The sequence below is a fragment of the Mesoplodon mirus genome, assembly GCF_964341445.2.
Source record: "Mesoplodon mirus genome assembly, chromosome: 1".
NCBI classification, from domain to species: domain Eukaryota; kingdom Metazoa; phylum Chordata; class Mammalia; order Artiodactyla; family Ziphiidae; genus Mesoplodon; species Mesoplodon mirus.
In genome coordinates this window covers 441,429-467,108 of record NC_138976.1, presented here as the reverse complement: position 1 = coordinate 467,108, position 25,680 = coordinate 441,429, and the positions used below count along the sequence as shown (strand labels likewise).

At 51.8% G+C, this 25,680-nt stretch overlaps 1 protein-coding gene across 6 annotated transcripts in view; it reads left to right on the top strand.

Annotated features, from left to right (window-relative positions):
- The window catches only part of EHMT1 (euchromatic histone lysine methyltransferase 1), a 145,654-nt gene that overhangs the window by 45,025 nt on the left and 74,949 nt on the right, over positions 1-25,680 (top strand). For 4 of the 6 annotated variants that reach the window (XM_082638810.1, XM_082638809.1, XM_082638807.1 and 1 more), the window contains exon 2: positions 25,142-25,208. In XM_082638810.1, coding sequence (XP_082494936.1) covers positions 25,142-25,208 — 67 coding nt within the window. The remainder of the gene's footprint in view (positions 1-25,141; positions 25,209-25,680) is intronic. The other 2 variants (XM_082638812.1, XM_082638808.1) reach the window with 1 other exon arrangement.

Here is a 25,680-nt window from a genome sequence, read left to right as displayed (position 1 = left end):
GGGATCGAGCTCGCAGTCTGACCAGCCCCGGGGGCAGGGGCGATGGGCCAGAGCCACGCCATCCCCACTCAGTTTGCCGTACAGCTAGGAGAAATGGTGACAGAGGTGGGGCGCCTGGTGGGAGAGTTTCTGAAACACCCAGTCCTTTCTTCGGAAGATGTGGGTCCCTGTCCTGGAGCACAGAGATGTGGGGCCTGACGGCTGTGGCTTTGTCCATGGGACGGTGGCAGAAGCCGGGACGACCACGCTGCATCTGTAACCTGTGTGAACCCCAGGGCCTCCTGGGCGCCAGTCTCTTCACGGAGCCGTATTTACGAAGCAATTTCTAGGAGCCAGAAGAAGCTAAGCAGGATTACAGTCTTGACTGGCATCTATCAAAGACCATGACGGTGGTAACCCTCCAGGCTCCCTCTCCTTCCCAGTTGCCTCAGTGCAGCCGGACTCACTTTCATACTGGCAGAGAGCCTAGAATGCTCCCTGGCTCCCGGCTCCAGAGCTTTTCCTTTTGTTCCCTTTGTTTTTCTGTCTAGTCTTAAAGAGCAAGTGCAGATCAGGGTGGCGCTATGGGGCTCTCCTTTGTGCAGTGTTTCTGTGACTCCGTGACTTATCTCTCGATGTTACAGGCCTGCACTTTATAGTCAGTCATCCCTTTAAATGTGCTCTTCAGACGTCATGGAATGCGTGTCATGGGGCAGTTGTTAGGCTGGGTGCTGGGGTTTGCCTGGATGAGTAAGTCTAAGTCAGAGTTTCTTGGGGACTCCACATCCCGAGAGGACAGAGAAGCTGGTAGGGCTGTGGGACCTTGCAGGGCTCAGTGCAGAGCTGGACCTTCAGGGGTGAAAGCTGGGAGGAAGACACATGCGGCGGCCCAAGACCAAGGGTCCCGGCCCAGGAACTCTGAGTAGCTTGATACTGTAGACTGGCACCTAAGGGTGTTTGACAGGCTAATTTGGACCCGAAAATTGTTGGGCTGGGTTAAGAGTCAGCAGACTTTCTGTAAAGGGCCAGCTGTGCACATTGCACACGGTCTCTGATGCATGTTCTTTCTTATATTTTAACTTAAATGTACAAAAACCATTCTTAGCTGGTGGGAAGCACAGAAATGGGCTTGGGCTAGATCTGGCCATTGGCCAGTTTGTGATCTTTTGTGTTGTTAGGTGTGAATGTGAGCTTGTGGACGGGGAGCACTGGATGTTTTGAGAAGATTATGGGAAGATCACAGTTTTAGAAGGTGATTTTAACTGCAGAATAGATGTTAGACTGAAGAGGGGAGAGACTGGAGTGAGAAAATGAGTTGATAGACTGTTCCTACTACTAGTGACTTCAGGGGTGATGTGGCTTAAAATAAGAAGGTAGCAGCAGAGTCTGGACGGTGGAGGAGGCGTTGAGCTTGGTGGCGATGCACCAAGAGTGAAGTGTGACTGACATTCTTAATAAGGGTTTGCAAAGAGATGGCTGCAGTGGGGTTTGCAACAGCGAAAAGGAGTCGGTCGTAACCACATGACACAACACTCCTGCACATCTTAAAAATAATGTTACAGACATCAGGTTGAGTGAAAAAAATAGATTAAAACCAGTACAGTATCGTATCCATGAATGTAAAATACCTGTACCGGCTATACTGAGATGTTTACTATTGCTGGTAGGATTGTGGGCAGTTTTTTTCTTACTTGTATTGTCCTCCCACCCCCACTGCGCTGGCCAGAGCCCCAGTGCTCTGTTGCAGTGTTGAGGCGAAACAGCGGGAGTGGACCTTTGTGGCTTGTCCCCATCTTTGGTGGAAGCATTGGCCATTCACTGGTAAGTGTGGTGTCAACCATGAGTCTTTCATTGATGTCCTTATCAGATTAAGAGTTATTGTCATGAAAGAATTTTGTCACATGTCTTTTCGGCATGTATTGAAATGGTCATCATGATTTTTGTCCTGGATTCTACTGATATTTGTTACATCAGTTGATTGTCATATGTTAAACCAACCTTGCATTCTTGGGATAAATCCTACTTGCTCATGGATGTGTGATTCCTTTTATGTGTAGCTGGATTCATCTGCTAATATTCAGGTAATGATCTTTGAGTCTGTGTCTGTGAGAGGACTGAGCTGTAGTTTTCGTACAGTGTCTTTGACTCACTTTGTCTTCTGTGTAAGACTCTTCTTGTGGAACAAGTTCTCACTGATCCACGGTTACTAAGGGGCTGAACGTCTCCTGTATGTCTGTTGGCTATTTAGGAATGCCTGTTTAATTCTTCTGCCCATTTTCTCGGTGGTTGTCTTTTCTAAAAATTTAGTTTGTAGTTATTATTTATCTCTTCCTTCTAGAGTTAAGAATAATATCAAGGGTATTATACTTAGCCACATACGTTGCATATAATTTTTCTGTCTTTCTTTTAAGGAATATTTAGTTATTTACTTATTTATTGGCTGCGTTGGGTCTTCGTTGCTGCGCGTGGGCTTTCTCTAATTGTGAGTGGGGGCTACTCTTCGTTGTGGTGCGCGGGCTTCTCATCGCGGTGGCTTCTCTTGTTGCGGAGCACGGGCTCTAGGCACGTGGGCTCAGTAGTTGTGGCTTGTGGGCTCTAGAGCACAGGCTAGTAGTTGTGGCACACAGCTTTTGTTGCCCCGTGGCATGTGGGATCTTCCTGGACCAGGGTTTGAACCTGTGTCCCCTGCATTGGCAGGCAGATTCTTAACCATTGCGCCACCAGGGAAGTCCCAGTTTTTTTGTCTTTTAAAGTTTATTTATTTAGCCACATAAATGTTTAAAATATTTTAGTAGTTAAATCTGTAGTTTTTATTTTTATTTATTTATTTATTTATTTATTGCGGTACGCGGGCCTCTCACCGTTGTGGCCTCTCCCGTTGCGGAGCACAGGCTCCGGACGCACAGGCTCAGCGGCCATGGCTCACGGGCCCAGCCGCTCCGCGGCATGTGGGATCTTCCCGGACCGGGGCACGAACCCGTGTCCCCTGTATCGGCAGGCGGACTCTCAACCACTGCGCCACCAGGGAAGCCCTGTAGTTTTTATTTTTTGACTGCTGGTCTTAGTGTTATGCTTAGAATCAGGAGTTCCTCATTTCAGGGGTATCAGGTATTTTCTCCTAGTGCTTTTATGGTTTTATTAATTTATATTTGTTTCATTCATTGATTTATATTTATGATAACCTTTCACCCATGGTTAGCCATTGTCTCAGTGACCATTTTATTATTCTTTCTTTCTACTGATTTGAAATGGCTCTTCGTTATGTACTATATTCTTATTTTTACATGTCTTTTTCTAGTCTCTCTTAAATGTTCTTAATGAAAAATATAAGAGTTTTTCATAGGCAGTAGTAGATTTTCTTTCACAGAATCATGTCATGACTGATCAGTGTAATTATCATGTATCCTCCTGGATGTTTGATGGTCTAACTTGTGGGGCTTTGTTGCTTAGACTATTAAAAACATCAGGCTGATCACCAGTAGCACACGTAGACGGACTGAAGCAGGAGGCCATTGAGAAAGGTAGAGATTGCGTTGTTCCTCTTCTCCGTGAGGCACTGGTGTTCGTAACTACGAGTTTTGCCATCATGAGATTATCCTTCACAGGTTTTCTGAGCAGCCGAGGCAGGTGATGGGAGACAGGTGCTGCCGGTGTGAGGGACACGTGAAGCCATGTCTTTTTAGTCAGAAACATGCCCCGTGTTCATTGTTTTTGCTGCATATGTATAATCAGCACCGAATTGTGCAGCAATCGGATTGGAATCCTGAGAACTGTATTCAGCCTGAAGCTGCAGGATTTTGCTACAATTTTGTAGTATCGGCATCACACATCCTGCAAATTCTTTTGTCCTACAAATAATTGGTCTTCCTGAGGAACTGTAATTTGATTTAATGTATTATGCATATAAAATCGGTACAGAACTGCTCCTACCTAAATTCCTTCGTTATCTGTGGTAGTAGGAAAGGTCAGCTTTCTCTCCAGAAACTCAGGACCAGCCTCTACCCTGTTGTTTCCTCACTTCCCTCCTCTTCCAGGTGTTGGTTTGTTCCGGTCCTTTCTTGGCCCTTATTCCCTGGAGCCTCAGTGTCCACCGTGCCCCTCCTGTCCTCAGTCTCAGCCTCGGGGCGAGGGTGACCTCCATGTGGGGGGCCCTCACCCTGCTCTCCCCTATGCGGTTTTGACCCACCGCGTCTGACCTTGGCACCTCCCTGTGCCCCCCGGGGGCGTGTGGATAGTGAGACGCAATGCCATTCAGCCCCCTGGAAAGTTCACATTCCACGTCTGGGACTGAAGAATGACCCCAGGGTTGAGTTGACATTAGTTTCTATGCTGTAGAAAGCTGTCGAGACGTAAAAGCCATTTTTCTTTAAAAGAGTCACGGGTTTGGGATTTATTAAATATATTAAAAATCTTAAACAGTTAAAAATTTCACGTGAACTTTTCTCCTTAATATTAACCTCTTTGTGTTTTGTGAGGAAATAATGGTTTATTATTGTTTTTGGTAGGAAGTTTAGGATGTCCTAGCCGTCATGGTATTGTTCTCTGTTGAGTAGCCTACTTTGAGTCTTCTTGTGTCTGTGCAGTTCCATCTGGTGGCCATGGTTCCCATTGCTGCTTCCACTGTGTCCTGGGCCCAGCCGCTGCTTGCCAGGAGCTTAGGGGTTAGGACCTCCCCTGGCCTGGCCTCCTTCCCTCGGCCTGGAGCCACCCTGGGGGAGTGCCTGGAGGCCGAGGCGCCCATGCAGACCCTCAGGCCCCTGGGCTCAAGAGAGGGGTGGTTTCTGGGCAGCTCAGGGCAGCGGGGTCCCCCGAGCATGGTGACCCCTCACACTGCACGTGCCCCTACCTCACCACTGCGTGGATTCTTGGTGCTTCTCAGGCCGTTTTTATTCATTTTCCAGTTCTACATAGAAACTCGATACAGTTACATGAATAAGCATACAAGGCAAAATCATGTTTATGTCACATAGATTTACTTTTTGTGGATTAGGGAGCTCGTCGTTTGGCAGGCTTCTCATTGAGTAGACTTTATTTTTTATTTTTAATTAATTAATTTTATTTTTGGCTGCGCTGGGTCTTCGTTGCTGCGTGTGGACTTTCCCTAGTTGTGGCGAGTGGGGGCTACTCTTCGTTGTGGTGCATGGGCTTCTCATTGTGGTGGCTTCTCTTGTTGCCGAGCAGGGCTCTAGGCACGCAGGCTTCAGTAGTTGTAGCACGTGGGCTCAGTAGTTGCGGCTCACGGGCTCAGTAGTTGTGGCACACGGGCTTAGTTGCCCCATGGCATGTGGGATCTTCCCAGACCAGGGATCGAACCCGTGTTCCCTGCATTAGCAGGCAGATTCTTAACCACTGGACCACCAGGGAAGCCCAAGTAGACTTTATTAAAATCAGAGCAGTCAAGCTGTTACTGTGGGTTACAAGCTGGGATACGGACCCTGTTCCACCAGTTTGAGTGGGGTGTTTCTAGATGAGGGGCCGTCTCTGTAGAAAGAACTGCTGTCCGTGTTCTTTGCAGCCCCTCCGAGGAGCTCCAGGACTCCAGTTGTGGCAGGTGCCGCTGTCCTCAGGAGGAGGAGCAATGCTGTGGCTGATGGTATGTCACATGGATGTCTTTTTGGTAATGTACCTCCTTGACCGGAGTTCGGACTTCAGAAATCAGATGTTGTCTGTATGGAGGAGAGTTGTGTTGTGCTGGCGCCATCACCTCGAGCAACAGTGAAGGTTCATGTGCTTTCATGGTTTTTTTTTTTTTTTTTTCACTTACTTTGTGATAGTAAGAATCAAGTCAGTAGTAGCTATTTAATTATTTAGTCTAAGGACTGGTAACATGCAGTGACCGTGTGAAGTTAGTTGTGTGTCAGCTCCTAGGTGTGTGGCCTCAGTCCATGGGTCTGTCCCCCGGTGTGTAGGACACATGGTTTCCAAAGGCTGAGCGTTGCAGCTTGGCCTCCTGAGCTTGCTTATCCTGGGGGTCCTGCCCCAGGTAATGGGGACCTGGGTCAGGGAGAGCTTCCTTTCTCTTACACAGATTAACATGAAAAGGATCTGGGGTTATTCTTCAAAAATCTTTTTAAAGCGTTTCAGTCTTAGAAGGAGAAAACCTGTCTGTTTAGGACCCTTGCTGAGGCACAGGGCACATCATTTGTGTAAGGGAATGAAGACCTTTAATCTCCAGCTCTGTCCTTTATCTTTTTTAAAAAAATATAAATTTATTTATTTATTTATTTTTGGGTTGCGTTCGGTTTTCGTTGCTGGGCGCGGGTTGCAGTGAGTGGGGGCTACTCTTCATTGCACAGCACAGGCTCTAGGCACGTGGGCTTTGGTAGTTGTGGCACGTGGGTTCAGTAGTTGTGGCTTGCAGGCTCTAGATCGCAAGCTCAGTAGTCGTGGCGCATGGGCTTAGTTGCTTTGGCATGTGGAATCTTCCCGGACCAGGGCTCAAACCCGTGTTCCCTGCGTTGGCAGGCGGATTCTCAAGCACTGCGCCACCATGGAAGTCCCTCTGTCCTTTACCTTTATGGCTGTTTCTTAGAGGAGTTTACAAAAAGCTACATACAGAGGAGTGTATTACGTGGAGATGGTGCCATTGCAAATCCCCTGCGAGTCCCTCAGTGGGTCCTACGTGGGTGGTCTCTCACCAACCCTGTGAGTCCCCCGAGTGACAGTGCGGTAGATTCTTTTTTTTTTTTTTTGCGGTACGCGGGCCTCTCACTGCTGCGGCTTCTCCCGCCGCGGAGCACAGGCTCTGGACGCGCAGGCCCAGCGACCATGGCCCACGGGCCCAGCCGCTCCGCGGCATGTGAGATCCTCCCGGACCGGGGCATGAACCCGCGTCCCCTGCATCGGCAGGCGGACCCCCAACCGCTTCGCCACCAGGGAGGCCCTGGTAGATTCTTTTGTTCACATTGGTTAAGGGAGAAGTGGTTCTCTAACAGTATTTGTAGAATTCCATTTATATAATCTGTGTCAGTTATAGCTTTATGAGCATATTTGCACAGAAAAATGTTTGGGAGGTTATACAGCAGTGTTAAAGTTGTTGGCTTATGGGTAGTTTTCACTTTTTAATTTTTCCCAATTAATTTCCTTTACTTAAAGAATAAAATTATACAGTGATATATGAATTTTTCTTTTGAAAGTCAAATCCTGTTCAGGCAGGATCTCCCCTGTTTGCCCCTCACACTCCAGCCCACATCTTCTGTCGTGATGAGTTGGATGTGGGTCCTTCCAGATCTTTCCCTATGTTTTACAGAGAGGTGTTTGAACCCACCCACAATGCAGTATTGTTCTATATCTGTTTCCTGTTTTTTGGACTATAAAGCTGTCTTTCTTTTTCTTGTGAAATACTTTCACACGTAATAGAAAAGTTGCAAGTACAGTACGAGAGATTTTTTTCATGAGCCGTTTGAGATCACCTTGCTTCGTAGGTGCCCCATGGTTCCTAGATGTGGTGGTGTATGTTTCCTACAGATACTCCTCTACCATCAACGTCAGGAAGGTAATAATATATGTCTCAACATATATTTATATGATGGTATGCATTTAGCACTATTAGGCTACATCCTATTTTTTCTTTTTTTACTACACAAAGTAGTATTTTCTGATTTTTGTTCTTGTAAATACATTACATCTCTCCTTTAAAGGGGTCTTTTCTAGTAATTGGATTGGTTTTTTTAAAGAAGTTCATGATTGCATCTATAAGGGTAGGTTTGCACACCTCAATCTTTTTTTCTCTCTTTTTTAATGGTAAAATATACTTAAACATAAATTTTATCATTTTAACCATTTTAAGTGTGCTTTTTGGTGGCATTAAGTACATTCACAATGTTGTGCAACCATCATCACTGTTTCTAAAATATTTTCATCACCCCAAGAAGAAACTCTGTACCCATTAAGCAAAAGTTTCCCTTTTTCCTTTTCTATCTTTATGAATTTACCTAAACTAGATGTTCCGTATCAGTAGAAGTATATAATGTTTGTCATTTTGTGTCTGGCTTACTTCACTTAGCACCAGGTTTTCAAGGTTCACCCATGTTGTAGCATTTGTCAGAACTTCATTCTTTTTTCTGGCTGAATGACATTTTGTGTTCATCTGTTGATGCACACCTTAGTTTTTCCCATCTTTTGACCATTTTGAATAGTGCTGCTCTGAGCATATTTGGACAGGAGTCTCAGGCATTCCTTGGGTGTGTACCAGGAGTGGAATTGTCAGGCCACCTGGGAATTCTGTGTTTAGAGTTTGGGGGTGGCACCAACTCTTTTCCACAATAGCTGCATCATTTTGCATCCGACTAGCCGTGTTTCAGTTTCTCCACATGCTCACCAACATGTGTTCTGGCCCCTCTTCCTCATGAAAGCCCCCAGGCAGGTGCCCATGGCTCCCATCGTGGGAATAGCGGTTGTGGCACCACCAGCCGCCCCGCCCTCTCCAGTTGGGACCATGTCCCTCTGCCTCCCGGACTCCAGGTGTTTGTGCCCTGACTCCTTCAATGTGGGAGCTCTTAAAATTGTTTCTTTCCCTGAAGTACAAATGAAGCACAGTTTACTAAAATTTCACAGGAAATTGGTGATTCTCTTGAAGTGCAAAATAGGCAGAACTAATGAGAAGCTTGACTGGACTCTGGGAGAATTTGGAAAGGGCATGAAATGAGGAATGTAAAAAACACCAGGCCGATCTCACTCAAGGTGCCCAAATATTGTCAGGGGAGGGCCCTCTATTGGTATTTGTGAAGTGTACTTATCCTGTGTTACCTTTGGATATTTCTAATGGCCTTTCGTTACTATATATTTTTTTTCTACTCAACTTAAAATTTTTTTTACTTCAGAAAAGAGTTCTTACAACAATAAAAAATGAGAAAACATTCTTTTAGATGTGTCTGTTGCGTCTAGGAAAGAATCAGATGACCTTGTACATTCACCTGGACTGTACCCGCTCCGTGTGTGTTAGAAATGGCTAGTGGACTTCCCTGGTGGCGCAGTGGTTAAGAATCCGCCTGCCAATGCAGGGGACACGGGTTCGAGCCCTGGTCCGGGAAGATCCCACATGCCGTGGAGCAACTAAGCCCACAAGCCACAACTACTGAGCCTGCATGCCACAACTACTGAAGCCTGTGCACCTAGAGCCCATGGTCCGCAACAAGAGACGCCACCACAGTGAGAAGCCCCTGTGCACTACACCGAAGATTCGCCCCCACTCGCCACAACTAGAGAAGCCCGCACGCAGCAATGAAGACCCAATGCAGCCATAAGTAAATAAATACATTTATGGAAAAAAAAAAAGAAAGAAAGAAAAAGAAACGGCTAGTGATGCTCTCAGGCCCCATATGTGAGGCTACGGGCACTTGGGGAGAAGCTGGCCTCAGAGGGAACGGATGTGTGTGGACAGGGCCAGGGTGGCTTTCAAAAGGGGTCGTGGGATTGTGTAGACTCCAGAACAGCCTGAAGTTTGAGGGTTGGGTGGGCTTGGCGGGGTGGGGTAGAGCCAGGCTGCGGCTCTGCCCTCCTTCACCCTGTCCGTGCCTTCGGGAATGGGGCCAGCAGAGGTTGAAGGGAGGTTGGAGGAAGAGGTCAGTGACAGAGGTCTGGTGGTGGCTGTTCATGCGGGGAGATGGTGTGCGTGGGCTGGCTGAGGCTCGGGCCAGGCTCCAGGCTGGGCTTGCCTTTGGACGTTTGGATTTGGGGGTGACTGTCAAGAAGGAGTTTGGCGTGTGGCAGATGGTACAGATGTCTTCGTGATACACTTACTACGTGTATTGAACAGTAAGGCTAGCTGATGTCCGTTGGGCACTGATGTGTCACCAGTGGCTTCAAGCATTCTGCACTGTCCTCAGGTGAGAAAGCAGCGAGGCAGCAGGAGGTTTATGTGACCTGACCACACGGGTGGAGAAAGGAAGAGCTGGGACGGGATCACACGATGACATGGCAGGTGGCAGGGCTCAGGTTCGCTGGTGCCTGGCGCTGGCACCCGCGAAGGGGTGGGGCGTGTACTGTTCTCTTTCGATACAGGTATCTTCTGTATCTTAGATCTAGTTTTCCACTGGAATTTTCTGAAGAATTTGTTTCCATCACATACAAAAGTAGACAGCTTGGGCCTGTGCGCTGATTGGTCTCTCAAAGCGCATCATAGGTGTCGTGAAATTTCCACCTCTACACTCTGTGTATTTTTTTTTTTAAATACAGACAGTTTTGACATAACTACATGTCATTTTCATACCTAACAAAATCCACAGTAATTCAGTATCATCCAGCCATTTTAAGATTTCCCTCCAGTTATGTCAGAACGTCACTTTACAGTTGATAAGTTCGAATTAGGGCCCAGCATAGCCTGCACCTTGCATGGCTGTTCTGTTGAAGTCCGAGGGCCGCAGCCATCTCTTCCTCAGCTGTAGCTTCTCCCATCAGCCTGGTGAGGAGACTATGGCAGTGGTCTTGCAGAATGTCCCACTTTCTGGAATTCTGTTAATGATTTTTTTAGGGCCAGTGTATTGATGAGCCATGCTGCCCACTTTGCTCTTTATATCGATAACCTAAGTGTGATAGATGACGTGATATTGAGTGATTTCCCCTGTGATGGTTTTATGTTGCCGAAACTTTGGTTGAAACTGAGTCACTAAGAACCTGGAGTTTGGAGTGGACTGACTGACCCTGGTTTTTAGGGTGGCGCCCAGTGTGCTGAGTCCTTGTGGTGCAAGCGGGGCCTGAGTGAGGCACGCAGCTGACTGTGCCCTCTGCCAGCCAGGCGTTCTGACTTCTCAGGGCGTCCAAGGTTTTCACCTTGATGTCGTCCAGGCTCCGTGGAGTACAGGAGCTGGGAGTTGGCCAGCCTTAAGCCCTGGGGTAGGGTCCTGAATCTCCACCACATCCTGTTGGGCTGTGTGCCTGTGGGCACCCATGCCCGCCCCCCGGCCACGTGGCCCCAGGGCGCTGTCATGTACAGTGGGAGCGGCAGCGTGGTGCTCCCCACGGAAGGGTCCGAAAACCTGATTTTGTCAGCAGACCACATTGTGGCAACGGGACTGTCCAGGTTCCTTAGAGGCTGACGTGTGAACTAGGACATCGGCGTGTTTGTGGTGTGACCGTCCGCTGCGAGGGAAGTCACCCTGCGGGTGAGCGCTCTGTGCCCCGCTCCCGGGTCCGTGCCTTTGGGACAGATGCCCGCTCCAGCCCAGTGCTTGCCGGCCACCTCGGGAGCTGGTGTCTCGTTCTCATTTTCCTCCACAGTCAGGTCCAGTTAGCGGGTTTCAATCCGTAGAAACTTGGGGCATGGGGTGCCGAGTGGCGAGGCCCGTGCTCTCCGGGGGGCGGGGGGGCTTCCACAGCACCTGGCGCATCTCTTGGTTTGCCATGTCTTCCCCGTGGATCGGGGTCCTGTGGGGAGACCTCGGCTGTGGGGCCCAGGCTGGGCTTGCCCTGACCCCGGTGGGGGGCCTCCCAGTGGCTGGGAGAGCAGAAGGAGGAGCGCGCCCCCTGAGTTGCCTGCTGCCGCCGGGCACAGTGCCCCGGAACTCAGTGCCCAGGACAACAGCGATCCTTGTCCCTCTCGGGGGCCAGCGATTCCGGTGGAGCTTAGAGGATGGCTCTTTTCTGGCCCAGGAGTCTGGAGTCTCAGCTGGAAGACGCAGCACTGGGAGTGGGTGCATCTGAAGGCTCTTCACTCACGTGCGCATTGGCACTCGGCTTCTCCTGTGGTCCGGGCTCCTGCGTGACCTGACTTCAGATATCAGGGGGGACATCACTTCAGCCGCATCTCAGGGTCCAGGCCCAGTGAGCGGCCAGGGCACACAGAGCCCACCTTTTGGGGGGAAACGTGAGCACCATCCAGTAGCCAGGGCATGGAGGATGGGAGACATGTCGGTCTGGCCATCTTTGGAAAAATATAGTAGCTGAGAGAGTTCTAGATCAATGGAACAGCGAGGAGGTAGCGCCTTTGGTTTTCTTCTTTGCAGAGAGGCCAGTTAAGGGTTAAGTAACAGATGGAAAGGGAGTCTGTTCTGATATTTCAAAATCCCTTAGACGTAATGTATGGGGCCACTTTGGATATTAATTGTGTTTTCCAAATTTAGGAACTAACTCTCCTTTTTCTGCCAAGGGGAAAAACAAAAAGACAAAAGAGGGACAAGGAAATCTGTGAGATATTGAAAGGATTCATTCTTTTTCTCCCCACCCCTTTTGATAATTAGCTAGTGAAATTGGTATGTGGAAAATAGTTTAAAATTAGGGGGTGGGCGGGTAGCGCTCTACATCTCAGAAGTTTCTTGGACTGCAGATGCATCCCATCTTTGAGAACCTGTTTGCTGCTTACAGCCCAGCATTGGCATCCCTGTGGTTCTCAGGGAGGGGATGCCACTGCTGGTCCAGGCCTTGGGCAGAGAGGGGCAAATGGCAGGTCGGGTTTGGCATCTCCTGTTACGGCTAGAACCAAAACCTCCCTCTCTGTGGGAGAGAAGGTCCCCTTTGTGTGTCCCGTGCTGGGTGCTGTGCAGTGGTCTCCAGGGCACAGGCCGAGGCAAGCCTGGTGGCCAGTGTGGAGGAGGGGCTTTCCTTTCAGTAGTCATCAGATGAGCTGAGCGAGCCACGCCTGCCGCGAAGATGAGTGTCGAGAGGGTTTCTCCTCCTTTCTCTTAATACCGTGCTGTTGTTGGGCCTCTTTATAGCTCAGGTAGATAAGCCCTGAAAGCTGACACCCCCTCCCCCAATCCAGCACACGCGCCGCACAGCCCTCTGGAGCCAGGATAGAAATGCTGGTGGCCAAGTTGGGAGGGCAGCAGTTCCCTGGGGGCACTGTCTGCATCCTTTCCCGCCTCCCCAGCACATGGAGCTGTTTTACATGGTTCTAGTCAAGTTCATCTCAAATTCTTTCCGAAATGGCTTTTGCTGCTTTTAAACTTAAAATGTGCGTGTAGCACTTAAAGATGAACCTTCTCAACCTTTGTGCTTGAGACAGGAGTTCTGTGCAAATGCAGGGGTGATGTGACATGCGTGGAAGCCAAGTGGCCTGGGCCTGCGGAGGCCGAGGAAACCGTCAGCTCTGGCTGGAGGCGGGGGCTCCAGTCCTGCAGCTCTCAGGCCTGAGGCCCGACCGCAGAGCTGGCCCCACAGCGAGTGCAAGGTCTGAGAGCCCTGAGAGCCGCTGTGTCAGCTTTTGTGTTTTTCTGGAGCTGGCTCTCCTGCCCCGCCCTCGGGGTTGGCCTGGCCCTGGGGGTGGTCCAGGGTCCCCAGCACACCATTTTGAAGATGAAGTATTTGGAGGCAGTTTTAACTTCCTGGTACTTCTGTGACTATAACCTTGTTGTTGAGGTTAGCACTTCTGTGCAGGGAGAGCGTGTGGGGGCCGCTCACTCCAAGGCAGCTCGCGGTGGGGTCTCCTCTCCGAGCCGTCCCGCCCGCTGTGGGAGCCCGGAGAGGGCGGGACCCTGTGCTCCCTCCCCTCAGAGGCCTTTCCCCTCCCCACTGAGCGGGTGGGGTCTTACTCTCAGCTCCTGGGCAGGGCAGCAGACGCAGAGGGAGGTAGAAACTGAGCTCCCTGGTGATGGTCGTTGTCGTGGTTGTTGTTACTGGTTTGTGGACGTGACCACATCGTCTTTTTCTTTTCTTTTTTAAATATTTATTTATTTATTTGGCTGCGCCGGGTCTAGTTGCGGCACAGGGGATCTTCGTTGTGGCATGCGGGATCTGGTTCCCTGACCAGGGATTGAACCCGGGCCCCCTGCACTGGGAGCATGGAGTCGTAACCACTGGACCACCAGGGAAGTTCCTGTCTTCAGCATTCAAATTGAGAAAGTTATTGAAATCTATAATTTGTCTATAGGCTTGTCCTTTTAATACACATTATCCAAAATATATCTAGCCCTTACTTACCTTTGAATTTTAGGAATCTTCTAAGGGGTAATGTCAGAATTTCTATGATCATTCTCCCACCATCTGTCGTTTATTTAACAAAAAAGAAAAAAGTCAGCAGTGTGGTAGAAGTCGTTGGGTGGGCACCTGGGAGGCAGAGCCGTGGGACCCTCTTGTGCGGGGAGTGAGAGTCTGGGTCTGCCCAAGGCTGTCACCTGGGTGGGAAGGCCCCTCGCCTCTCAGGTGAGCAGGTGCAGGTGCCAGTGAGGAGGCTCACGGGTCTGACAGTTAAGTACAAAGGATTCCTTGTAATTTTCCTGGAGAGTTAGTTAGAGATTCCTCGTAGAATCCTAACCTTAATGATCTGTGCTGTGTGGTTGTCCCTTGGTATCTGTCGGTTGTCCCTTGGTAGCTGTCGGGGATTGTTTCCAGGACCCTCTGCAGATACCAGACTCGTGGATGCTCAAGTCTCTTATGTGAAACACAGTGCTGTTGTTTGCATGTAATCTAAGCACATCTTCTGTATACTTTAAATCACCTTCTGATTATTACTTATAATACCGAATACAGTGTAAATGCTGTGTAAACAGTTCTAAGTACAATGTAAATGTTATGTAAATAGTTGCCGGTGCCTTGCACACTGGCAAATTCAAGGTTTGCTCTCTGGCACTTTCTGGAGTTTTTTTCCTGAATATACTTGATCTGCAGTTGGTTGAGTCTGCAGGGGTGGAACCCTCGACACAGGGGGCCGACTGTGTGTGTAACAAAAACTGTCTTTTTGAAAAGCATGTAGAAGCAAACGTTGTAAACTGAGGCTAACTGCACCACGACAGATTGCACTTGGTGCTCATTCTTCTCATGTCCAGTGATGGCCAGTGGGGGTGGATGGAGGCCCTGGGCCTTGAGGAGGGGATGCAGGCTACCTTGACGTCACCTACAGATAGCGCTGTTGGAGCGGCAGGTGGTTCTTATGTGCTTGTTCTGTGGCTACACTTAGCGGGAGGGACACCAAATAAGCGGTGCTGCTGTGAGAACTGGTACAAGATATTTGTTTTACTCACTAAGAAAATCCGAGTGAGACTTAGCAGATGGAAGTCTGCATCCTCGTCATAGAAACGCGGTCGCTGTCTCCTGTCCTGTGACGTCACTACAGTGAACACAGCCACCCGCCAGTGTCACCTAAAGATGACTTTAGAATATGACTTCTCTGGTCTTTACATCTGGGTATTTCCCCCCTCCTCCACTTTTTTGTTAAAAAACAAACGACTCTACACTTTTTCTTGGGAAATACTCTCTGTAATATCATGCAGCCAGAATTGGTTGCCTGAGTGTACTTCAGCTGCTTCTCATCTACCATGGAGTTGGGGGGTCTTTGCTGCACAACTGTGCTCTGTGGGATCTGAGACCGGCCTGTGTCGCTGGCACAGGTCCTGGCCGCTGCCCTGTGCGGCAGGGTGCCCTGTTGTCCCGCGCGTGGGAGCAGGCAGGGTCCAGAGCAAGTCGAGGCAGGGCGGGTTCTTGGCGGGGCAGCTGCGGGGTGGTGGGAGTCTGGTGTCTGAGCGGCCGCAACCACACTGAGGGCTGTGTGATTGGAAGTTAACTTGAGGAGCATTGACTGAAACAGGAAAAATACGCAACGTAGGAGCCGTGCGTGAGCTGAGTTTTATTCCGGATCTTACCGAGGACTGTAGCCTGGGAGACAGCTTCTCAGTAGCTCTGAGGGGCTGCTCTGAAGGAGTGGGGGAGTGGCCAGGATCTGTGTGGTCTGGGCCAGGGTGTGTGTGCAGCCACGCACACATCTCGGTAGAAGGTAACTGCTAGTCACGGGGAAGGGGTATTTCCATTAATGATTTTAGCCCTTTTTTTCTGTGTATGGGAAGAGGCAGGAATTTGGGTTCATTAAAATTCTTCTGAGATATCTACTCTCTAAGGGGCCTGTTTTTCCAAAGCACAGAGAGCCTCTCAGGGTGCACTGTCAGTCAGCACTGCACTGGCTCAGACTTAACCCTTGTAGAACGGGTGGTGGGCGCGGGCGCGTTCTTTCTTTTTAAGGATACCTGAAGACCCTAGCAAGACTTTTTTTTTTTTCACCACCTTGAGATGTTTTTGTTGAAATGCATATGGTATGGGTAACAAGCGACCTCCCTGTGGTCCAGGTGGGACCTCTTCCCCCAGAGATGGGTCAGGCCAAACACCCCAATGGGGCAGGCAGTCTCCCAAGTGGTAAAAGGGAGCCAAGTTCGGGAAGGCCTCCCATGCCAAGGCATAAGAGATGGTGTGAGAGCAGGACTTCATAATTCCTTTGGTGTTTTTCCTCTGCATTTTATTTTCTTCTGTGTTCTCTTCTCTTATGAAGAAATTGTTTGATTAATAATTCTTTTTCTTTTTAGGAGTATGATTTCACAGGGCAGAGAATATTGCCTTTTGAAACGTAAGCATTTGCCATTCCAGAATTACAGAGACCTAGGGTCCCTCTGTCCTTTGCCGATCCTCACAGACTCAGTGTAGGGTGGCCAAGTTCAGCAAATAAGAATACCAGATGCGGGACTTCCCTGGCGGTTCAGTGGTTAAGAATCTGTCTTCCAGGGCTTCTCTGGTGGCACAGTGGTTGAGAGTCCACCTGCCTATGCAGGGGACACGGGTTCGTGCCCCGGTCTGGGAAGATCCCACATGCCGCGGAGCGGCTGGGCCCGTGAGCCATGGCCGCTGAGCCTGCGCGTCCGGAGCCTGTGCTCCGCAACGGGAGAGGCCACAACAGTGAGAGGCCCGCGTACCGCAAAAAAAAAAAGAATCCGCCTTCCAATGCAGGGGACACGGGTTCAATCCCTGGTTGGGGAACTAAGATCCTACATGCCGCGGGGCAGCTACGTCTGCTGCTCTAGAGCCCGTGCGCTGCAACTAAGACCTGACGCAGCCAAATAAATAAATAAATAAATATTTTTTTTTAAAAAAAAGAAAAAAAAACCAGAGCCTGATGCATATTAAAGTTATGAAGAAAATTAAAAAAAAAAAAAAGAATGCAGGATGCCCAGTTACATTTAAAGTTCAGGTAAACATACTTATGCTAAAACATGGCTTGTCATTTATCTGAACTTCAGATGTCGCTGGACGTCCATGTCTTGGGCAGCTTGTTGCACCCACTGCCCTGTGTTGGCCTTACACATCCAGCACGGGGTCAGATTCTACCTCACCTCTTGGGATGTGTTTTTTCCCTTAGGGTTTGTGTGTATTAAAATCTGCCAATTTGCATTTAAGGAAAAAACTTCACAAACTGGAAAGTTTTCTTTCTTTTTTCTCCAGCCACATCAGCTCCTTAGGATGTGAAAACTGATGCTCCAAAGGGTAGACTTTGTTCTTCTGGGAGGGGTGGTCAGACCCAGCTCGCAGTGAGCGTGTGGCTGTCGCACTCCCCAAGGGGCGTGCTGCCGCTGCCGCTCACTGGCCATTCTGGCCACCTCCTGGGCAGACTTTGTACCCCCGCCCCCGTGCCTTTCAGCTGGGTCTAACTGGGATTTTACCAGAGGCGGTGAAGAAGTCGAATGAGGGTCTGGATAGGCTGGTGGAGGGACTCTTACTGTGAGCAGTTCTGGCATCATGGGTCCCAGCTCCAGTTTTACTGTCAAAAACGGCAGGTCACCGAATGTGAGGACGCGAGGAGGGTTAGGACCAGCTGGCAGGGCTGAGCCTGCAGGGCATTGATGGAGGACAAGGCTGGAGGGGGACCGGCCTGTTCTCCAGTGGACAGATGGACTCGAGAACCTTAGCCACATGGTGCAGAGTCTGAGGGTTTTCTTATGGTTTCTGTTCTGTTGAAGGAATGTGGACACTCGAGGCAGGAGCGCTTTGTTTTTGCATATTCGAGAAGAGTTGAGCCTGACTTCCTTGGCAGTCCAGTGGTTAAGACTCCTTGGTTCTACTGCAGGGGGCTTGGGTTAGATCCCTGGTCCGGGAACTAAAACCCACGTGCAATGTTGAGTTTAGGACTGTAAAGATTCCTGATTCTGGGAAGAGAGGGGTGTCCTAGGGTGTAGCCCCACCCCTCAGGACCCCACACCTCCCTTCAGTTTTTCCTCACTGCTTTCACCCTGTAAATGTCTTTTTATTTAGAAGTTTGTATGTAAAAGGCTCTTTGACTGAAAGGAGCCCCAGAATCTCTGCAAATCCCAGGCTCTGAGAGGATTCCCTTTTTCAGTCTGGGTGTGGGAGTGTGATATGAAGCCTGCTCTTGAAATGTTCTGGAGTTCGGGCAGATGTGCTGAGGATAAAGAGGACAAAAAGCCTTGGAAGGAGCTGTTTTTCTGGAATTGTCGTGTCTCGGTGGTGCAGTGGACGAGAGTTACACGGCGTGTGTGCCTTGTGTACACCTGGTGAGCTCACATGGCCCCCGCTGGTTCCCGCTGCAAGCTGTGGATTCTTCGTCGTGCCCACGTTTGTGGCATCTGAAAAACGGAACGCCTGATGTTTACGGATGAGGTCGCTGGTCCGGGTTCCCGGTGCTTTTGCGGGTGGGGTCTGACTCTGGGGTTGTCTGTCTTCCAAGGAGGAGGTGAAGGAGGTACGGGTCCTTCCTTATTGGGACACATGGGCCTTGGGGAGGAGATGGGGCCCAGCCTTGCGGTTGAAGCCCTCGTGATTTAGGCGATGGCCGTGGTACTTGAGCAGGGTGAGCAGGTTTGGCCCGTGCGGAAGGAGGGATGGAAAGTGGGGCAGGTCGTCTGGAGGGGGGACCCCACTCCCTCACCTCCTGGCTTCCTGAGGGTGGGGTGTTGGGGTCTCAGGCCACGGGGGCCATGGACCTCTGGGCTGTGGGCAGGGCCGCCAGGGTGAGCTGCCAGCACTGGGGCAGGGGCTGTGCCTTCAGAGAAGCTGGGTCGGGGAGGCCGCCGCCCTGACCAGTGACCGGGATCAGTGACTGGCCTGGGGGAGAGTTGAGACGATTTTATTGGAAGCTCTTTCAGGAAAGAGACCAGGCTGTTGGGAGACGAGTTAGCCACTGGTGGACCTTCACTTGATTCTGTTGTCTGTGTATGAGTGAGAGACTGGCCTTTGGGTTCTGTGCCTCTGCGGTCATGTTGACTCAATTGAGAACTTGAATTGCTGGCCTGTTGTTCATGCACATTAACGTGTTTCACTCCCATACAACTAGGTAGATGGTTGTAAATGGAAAGGTCTTGATTTGAAGTCGAGTAATTACCTCAAAACTTTGTTTTAACCCATTGTTTTGTTTTGCTTCGATCAGGGAGAAAGAATAACCTGCTAGGCTAGACAGGGTTGACGTAAGTAATAACATTTTTTTATTGTGAGCTTTATGAATGTGTGCTGCTCTTCCTTTTTATGCAAGAGAAATTGGCCACTGGCGGGGCCCGTGTCTTAAGTGAGGCACAGCAAGTGTTAGAGCAGAGCCCTAGGGCAGGTTTTGTCAGGTAGAGGCTTGTACAGAAGTTTCAGACCCAGAGAGTATTCCTTTTCTTTGATACTTGTTTTTCATATTCATCTGATAAGCTAATGTGTCCTTCATTTGGAGACTTCATAGCATCCCTGACTCCAGCACACTGTCCCTTGCCCTACAGGTGTCAGCCGCTCGGGTGTGCCCCTCCTTGCCCACCCCTGCCTGACCTCTGCCCTCCCTCCTCCCCCATGCCACCCCCTCCCCCGGCCCTCCTCTTCCACCCTGTGCCACCAGCAGCAGTCGCTCAGAGAAACGAGTGAGGAGGTGCTTGGGTTTTAAGTAGGAGACAGAAGTGAGGCAGAGATGGCGGTGCTCTGTTGCCGGGTCTCATGCTCACCCAGGGCCTGGTGTGTTGTGAGCACGTCAGTGGGTTCCTGAATGCACTCGGGTAGACACAGAGCAAAATGGTGGCCCAGTCTGGCATTATTTGAAAGTGTGTTACATAATATTCTTTTTTTTTGGCTGTACGTGGGCCTCTCACTGTTGTGGCCTCTCCCGTTGCGGAGCACAGGCTCCGGATGCACAGGCTCAGCAGCCATGGCTCACGGGCCCAGCCGCTCTGCGGCACGTGGGATCCCCCCAGACCGGGGCACGAACCCGCATCCCCTGCATCGGCAGGTGGACCCTCAACCACTGAGCCACCAGGGAAGCCCCGTGATATTCTTAAAACAGACATTTTTGGGGGAAAGGTCATGAACCGTAATTTTGTGGGTGGACGTGTGGCTGGTGCCGTGACAGGAGGCAGCTGGTTTGCCGCTGAGTTCACAGGGTCCTGGGGGCTGTGCCCGCCCAGCTTGTCTCCGGGCACCCGCTGTCACCAGTCCCGGCCTGGGGCCCAGAGGTGTTGTCAGCGGTCCCGGTGTCCTTGCTGTGGGGCGGTGGCCCCAGAGTGAGGATGAATTCAGTCGCTGAGCGTGTCGTCCGGTGCCACCCTCCTGATTCCTGCTAAGGTGCCGACAGCATTGCCCTTGCGCCATCTGTGCAGGTGTCAGCACTGTGAAGCGGGTGAGTGGGATCCTGCTGGTGCTACGAAAGGAGCCTTGATCTCTGGAAGGGTCTTGGGGACCCCAGAGAACTCCTGTTTCAGGGGGTTGAAGGGTGTAGGTGGTTGGCAGTTGGGATGCAGCTGTGATGGGCTGGGAGAGGCAGTGAGGCCCGGCCACGTGGGGCTGAGGGTAAAGATGAGGCACAGCCCTGCCTGGCGCTGGATGGACGGTGGGAAATCAGGGGCCTGGGATCAGACATCCTGGCCCCACTGCCCAACCCGGTGGGGACAGGTCATGGCATCATTACTGAGAGATGTGGCCAGGACAGGTCCTGGGAGGTGACGCCTCAAGTCAGGTGCTGCCAGTGAGGTCAGGGGGCAGGCGGATGAGTTAAGATGAGTGAAGCAGGCCTGGGCAGGAGGGCGTTTTCTCCGGTCTGGACCCTAAGGGTCAGTACCTACATGCAGGAGTAAGTGGAATCTGACTTGGTGCTGGTCCCGGGTGTCAAGAGGCCAACTCTGTGGGGCACCCCCCGGGAGCCTGTCCAGGCACCCCACCAGTGTCGCCACAGCTCCTCACTGTTTCAGATTCTGGAAACCCAGATTTTTTGTACGCTCTCCTACTTTTTAAATGTTGATAGTTCATTGAAGGTGGAAACAGCTGTGCCATCTGGCTCCTCAGCCTGCTGCTCCTTTGGGGGTTCCCCCCACCCCGCCACTAGTTGTCTTTATGTCTCGGTTCTCCTGCTCTCTCCGGACCTGTGTCCCACAGCCAGTGCCGGAACCCTTGTGTTTGCCCGCAGTCCTGGGCCCCCGATGACACGGGGTGCAGGCGCAGCAGTGTGTGGAGCCCCCAGTGCACGCGTGTTCTGTGTCCTCGCGTATCCTGGGCTGCGGGTCTGCTGGCTCCGCGTCAGGCACCAGGTCCACCGTCCTCAAAGCAGCTCCTGGAACAAGTGGTCCCTGCCTTGCAGCTGCAGAAGCCAGGTGACCTTGGCAAGGTGCAAGGGGACAGAGGAGCCGGGTAGGGCCCGGGTCCTCAGGGTCCACGCCTGTGCTTCTGCGCCTCTGCCGTGGACCAGTTCCCCTCTGGGAGGTCCTTGCAGCTGCCTCTCTGTTCCCTGCAAGACGCCCTGTCGTCATTGCAGTCCCACCCTGTGGGCCCCGTGGCCGCACAGCGTGCTTCCAGTCTGAAGACTTGCCTAACGTTTCCTTTTTAAAACACTTTAATTTGAAATAATTTCAAACATACAGAAAAGTTGCAAGATTAGTACAGTGGCTCCCGTCTACCCTTCACCCAGACTCCACTTGTTATGTCCTTCACATGTGCCCATGTGTGCACACACATGCACCTTGTCTCCTCTGTCCCGCACGGAGCTAAGTCCAGGCTCTTATTTACTACAAACAAGGACATTTCTCTGCATAACCATCGAGATATCCGATATTGACACAACCGTCTGGTCTGCAGTGCATACAGGTGTCACGGTAATCACACGTGAGCACGGTGCCCGGTCGCTGTGCGTGCAGTTGTCACAGTAGTCCCTTCACAGCGCTTTCCCGCTCCGGATGGGGAGTTGAGGGGACTCCAGCTCCTCGGTCTTCCTTTTCCAAGGGCACATCGCGTTGCTTTCTGGAAACCCTGGTGGCAGGAAGGGTTAGGGTTAGGGTGCGTCCCATCAGGAGACCTGCCGCTTTGTCTGTGACCGTCCCATGGGCGAGGCTCCAGGTTTCTCCACGAAGGTCACTGCTCTTCCCTTTGTACTTGAGGACAATGTTGCGGCGAGATACTTTGAGATTCTGTAAAATCCCGTTTCTTACGAAACTTCCTCCACGAGTTGTAATGGTGGCTTCAGCTCCCGGCCCTCTCTCTGCCTTCAGTTGTTGGCATCTAGGATAAGGAGCTTTCCCTGTTGGATTTGTTTGTTATCCATTCATTTATTTAATGCTGGTGTTTATTCACTGGTTTACCATTCCTGTTCCTGTCATTATTCATTCTGATGCTCCAAGTGTCGCAGACTCCGGAATGGGCATCCCTTGGGTCTGTCCTGGTTCTTGGACGCGCCCTGCCAGTTTGAGTGCTTCGTTCCCAGGCACAGCCCGAGGTTCTAAGCTCCTCTTGTGCCCCTGCCCTGCCTGGAGTTGGTCCTCTCTGCCAGGAGCCTCAGTCTCTCCGTGGAGGTGGCACGTGGGAGTCGAGATTCTGTGCTGGTGCCGCCCAGGGGCCCTCGCGCTGCTCGGAGCTTCTGCTGTGCGCACTGCCGTGGGCTCGCATCTTCTCTGGAGGTTTTCCTCCTCCTGTTGTGTCCCCATATCCCAAGCTCACTCTGGGGTTAGTTGAGGCCCTTCTTGCAAAGCAGCGACTGAGGTCACCCATCCACCTTTTACTGTCGGGATTGTCACAGCCCCTGCCTGCGGGAGAGCTGGCAGGGGCTTCAGGTGTCTGCCAGCAGTTCTGTTTGGTTCTGGTTTTGTTAGTGGTTTGAGCTACGTGTTCCACCTGTAACCCTTTCCTGGTTGATGTCGATTTTGTAGGTTGCTGGCCCTTTGGAAAAGGCAACGAAAACCATGTTCGCTCTTGCTAGGTACATACAGGTCCAACTCACAGAGCATCCGGGTTCCGATCCCTGTCTTTCTTGCCCTGGTCGTGGGCCGAGCTCGCCCGCAGCCTCAGTCAAGGCTTCCCGACGTGGCACTGGCGGTGCCCGCAAGGAGCAGGGTGGCTGCACCACGTGTGGACTGTGCGTCCGGGCTGTTCCAGTGCCCCTCAGGCTTGCGCCACACCCGGCCCCCTAGGAAGACCCTGTGTTTCTCTGCCACACGCTTTCTCAGCTCCTTCCTCCTGCCCGGCACTGCCGACGGGTTGGGGACAGGACAGCTTCCCCCCTTTGGACCCTGAGTGCTCGTGCTGGCAGGGCAGACAGGCTGGTGGTGTGCCTGGTGGTGGTGGGACCAGCGGGGCCACAAGGCGAGGTCCAGGTGAGCCTGTCTGAGAAGGTGGAGCTCGGCCTGCTGAGGGGTGGCGGGGTCCAGGGGCCAGAGGCTGGTATCAGGGTGTGGGAGGGGTGCCGAGGGGAGCAGAGGCTGGGCTTTGCCGTCCACGATGAAGGCTTGTTTCTCCTTGATGAGGAGGGATGTGTCAGGTCTGACTCCATAAGAAAGTACTCCCCTCTTTCTGGGAGGAAGGCTGTGAGGCCTCGAGAGTTTCCCGTAGTGCCTGGCACCAAATTCCAGCTTCCTAACTGCAGAAGGGGCAGCAGGGAGTTGGCCAGTGCCAACAGAGCAGGACTGTTAATCCAGGCCCATGGATGGAATGAACACAAGGCCACTGGGAGGGGCTGGAGAAGAGCCCCCAGCTGGCTACCCCTCACCGCTGCAGCCTTGCCCCCCTGTTGATAACGTCACAGCACCCCACACTCTCGCTGCAGTTAATGTGTTTGTTTCTTATCCCCCGACTGGAACAGGGCTCTGAGGACTTTTCTGAAAAGGACCACACATGGCTTTGACCACAGAGGTCTCTGTCACATCTTGTCTGTTATTGTTCACAGGCCTCTGGTGATATAAAAAACACTGTCAGCTGGCCCTGTGGCCTGGACCCTGCTGTCCACTGAGGCCTCCCCTTGGGCTGGCAGGTGCCTGGCACACGACAGGTGCTCAGGAACGGTGGCTGGCCTTCACCCACGTGGCCACGTACATGACTGAGCTCCTCAGCTCCTAGAACAAGGGACCCTGTGTGACCAGCTAGGAGTGGATGTCCACCCAGGCGCCATTGGCTGTGGTCTGGGGGCCAGGACTGGGTAGTGCCAGTGAGACCCTACCCCTGTGTGTGTGTGTGCATGCACACGTGCCTCAAAAAACAAGTCCTCTTAGGTCCCCTCAGGAGTTCTCAGGGGCCCCAGGGATCCTCAGCTTACACTTTGAAAACCACTGGGTTTCAAACCACTGGTCAGGCCAGATGTGGAGCCCTGGGAAGGTGGGAGAGTGGAGCCTGGAAGTGGCCGGAGGGAGCTGGCTGTGCTTGTGCCCCTTCTTGGCCCGCAGGCCTGGGGTGGTGGAGTCAGTGGGTGGGGACTTCTGGAGGTGCCAAGGAAGGAGGGCGCCGTGGGGGTGGGGGTCTGGGTGGGGGTGGGCACTGCTCCAGGGAGCTGCCTGACCCCAGTGAAATTAGCAGTGGGAGCCAGGCTCAGGAGGAGGGTTCCGGGAATATGTTGTGGTGTCTCTTGAAGAAGACATTCCAGAACGTTACGCAAGTGTTATGGGAGCTATGGCCCTAGACTCTGGATGTCCAAGCGAGATGCCTAGAGGGTCTGCGTCAGCTGCTCCCCCTGTGGACCGGACGCCTGCAGAGACCCCGCTAACTTAAGGGTGTGTTGTGTGTTTCTGTTCGTTCACTAACCGGACTCTCACATTCCCGAAGGCAAGATCTTTGTCTTAAAACCATTGCAGGAGGCATCGTGTAATTCATGTCTCTGTATGGTAGACTCAAATATTTAGTGATTCAGGTTTTTATTGAATTTTCTTGATTTATCCATTTCTCTAACTTTTCTGTAGGTTGTTGGACATTTGAAATACTTAGATGAATTGTTGTCAGCAGCAGAATGCACTTTGAAATAAATTGTAGCATTCCTATAATAGAGAAAACATTTGCAATTTTAGTTATGTAAGCCATGCATTCTTATTATTAAAAGACTATCCCCCCAATACAGTTGAAGTAGAGGTTTCCCGGGACTGTGGTTGACTGCTGGTCCTCCTCCCGAAGAGACAGTGTCAAGAGCATTTTCCACCGGCTTGAGGTTCCCTGTCCGTCCTGTCCTTGGTGGTTTAGTTTTGGTTTGGATGCGATGCCCACGGACAGGAGTCCTGCTGGCGGCGCCCGGCTGACGTTTATTTCTCTTTAGCAGGCGGTTCCGGCGAAGGGGGAGACCAAGCAGGACTGTGGCCTGGGAGCCGAGCTGCCGAGTGAAGGTAAGGGCGCCCGGGGCCCCTTGCCTGGCCACCCCTCCTCGGCCAGGCCTGTCACGTGGCCTCCTCCTGTGGGGTCCCGGGCTCATGGTCCTCTGGGAGGGTGGAGGCCCTGTGCGTCCTGGTCCTCAGGGCGCCGTGAGGCCAGCAGGGGGGCGGCCGCACCAGGTCTTGGGGTGTGGAAGCTGCCGCGGAGGTGCCAGGAGGTAGAGGGAGGCTGGCAAGGGGCTGGTACATAGGGGAGCTTTTGGAGGGACGGGCCCGGAGTCGGGCTGGGAGGTGCTGGCTCTGGGACAGACCATGACAGGTAAACCCCACTGTCCCACCCAAGCTGCCTGGGGGTGCCAGCCAGGCCCCTTTGGAGAGCAGCGTCCTGGCTGGATACCATGAGGCCGGCGCCTGGGAGCCTCAGATGCTGGTGTCCGCCTGGCCGTGTCTGTACGGGGCCTCCTGTGCGAGCAGCAGGACCGTGCGG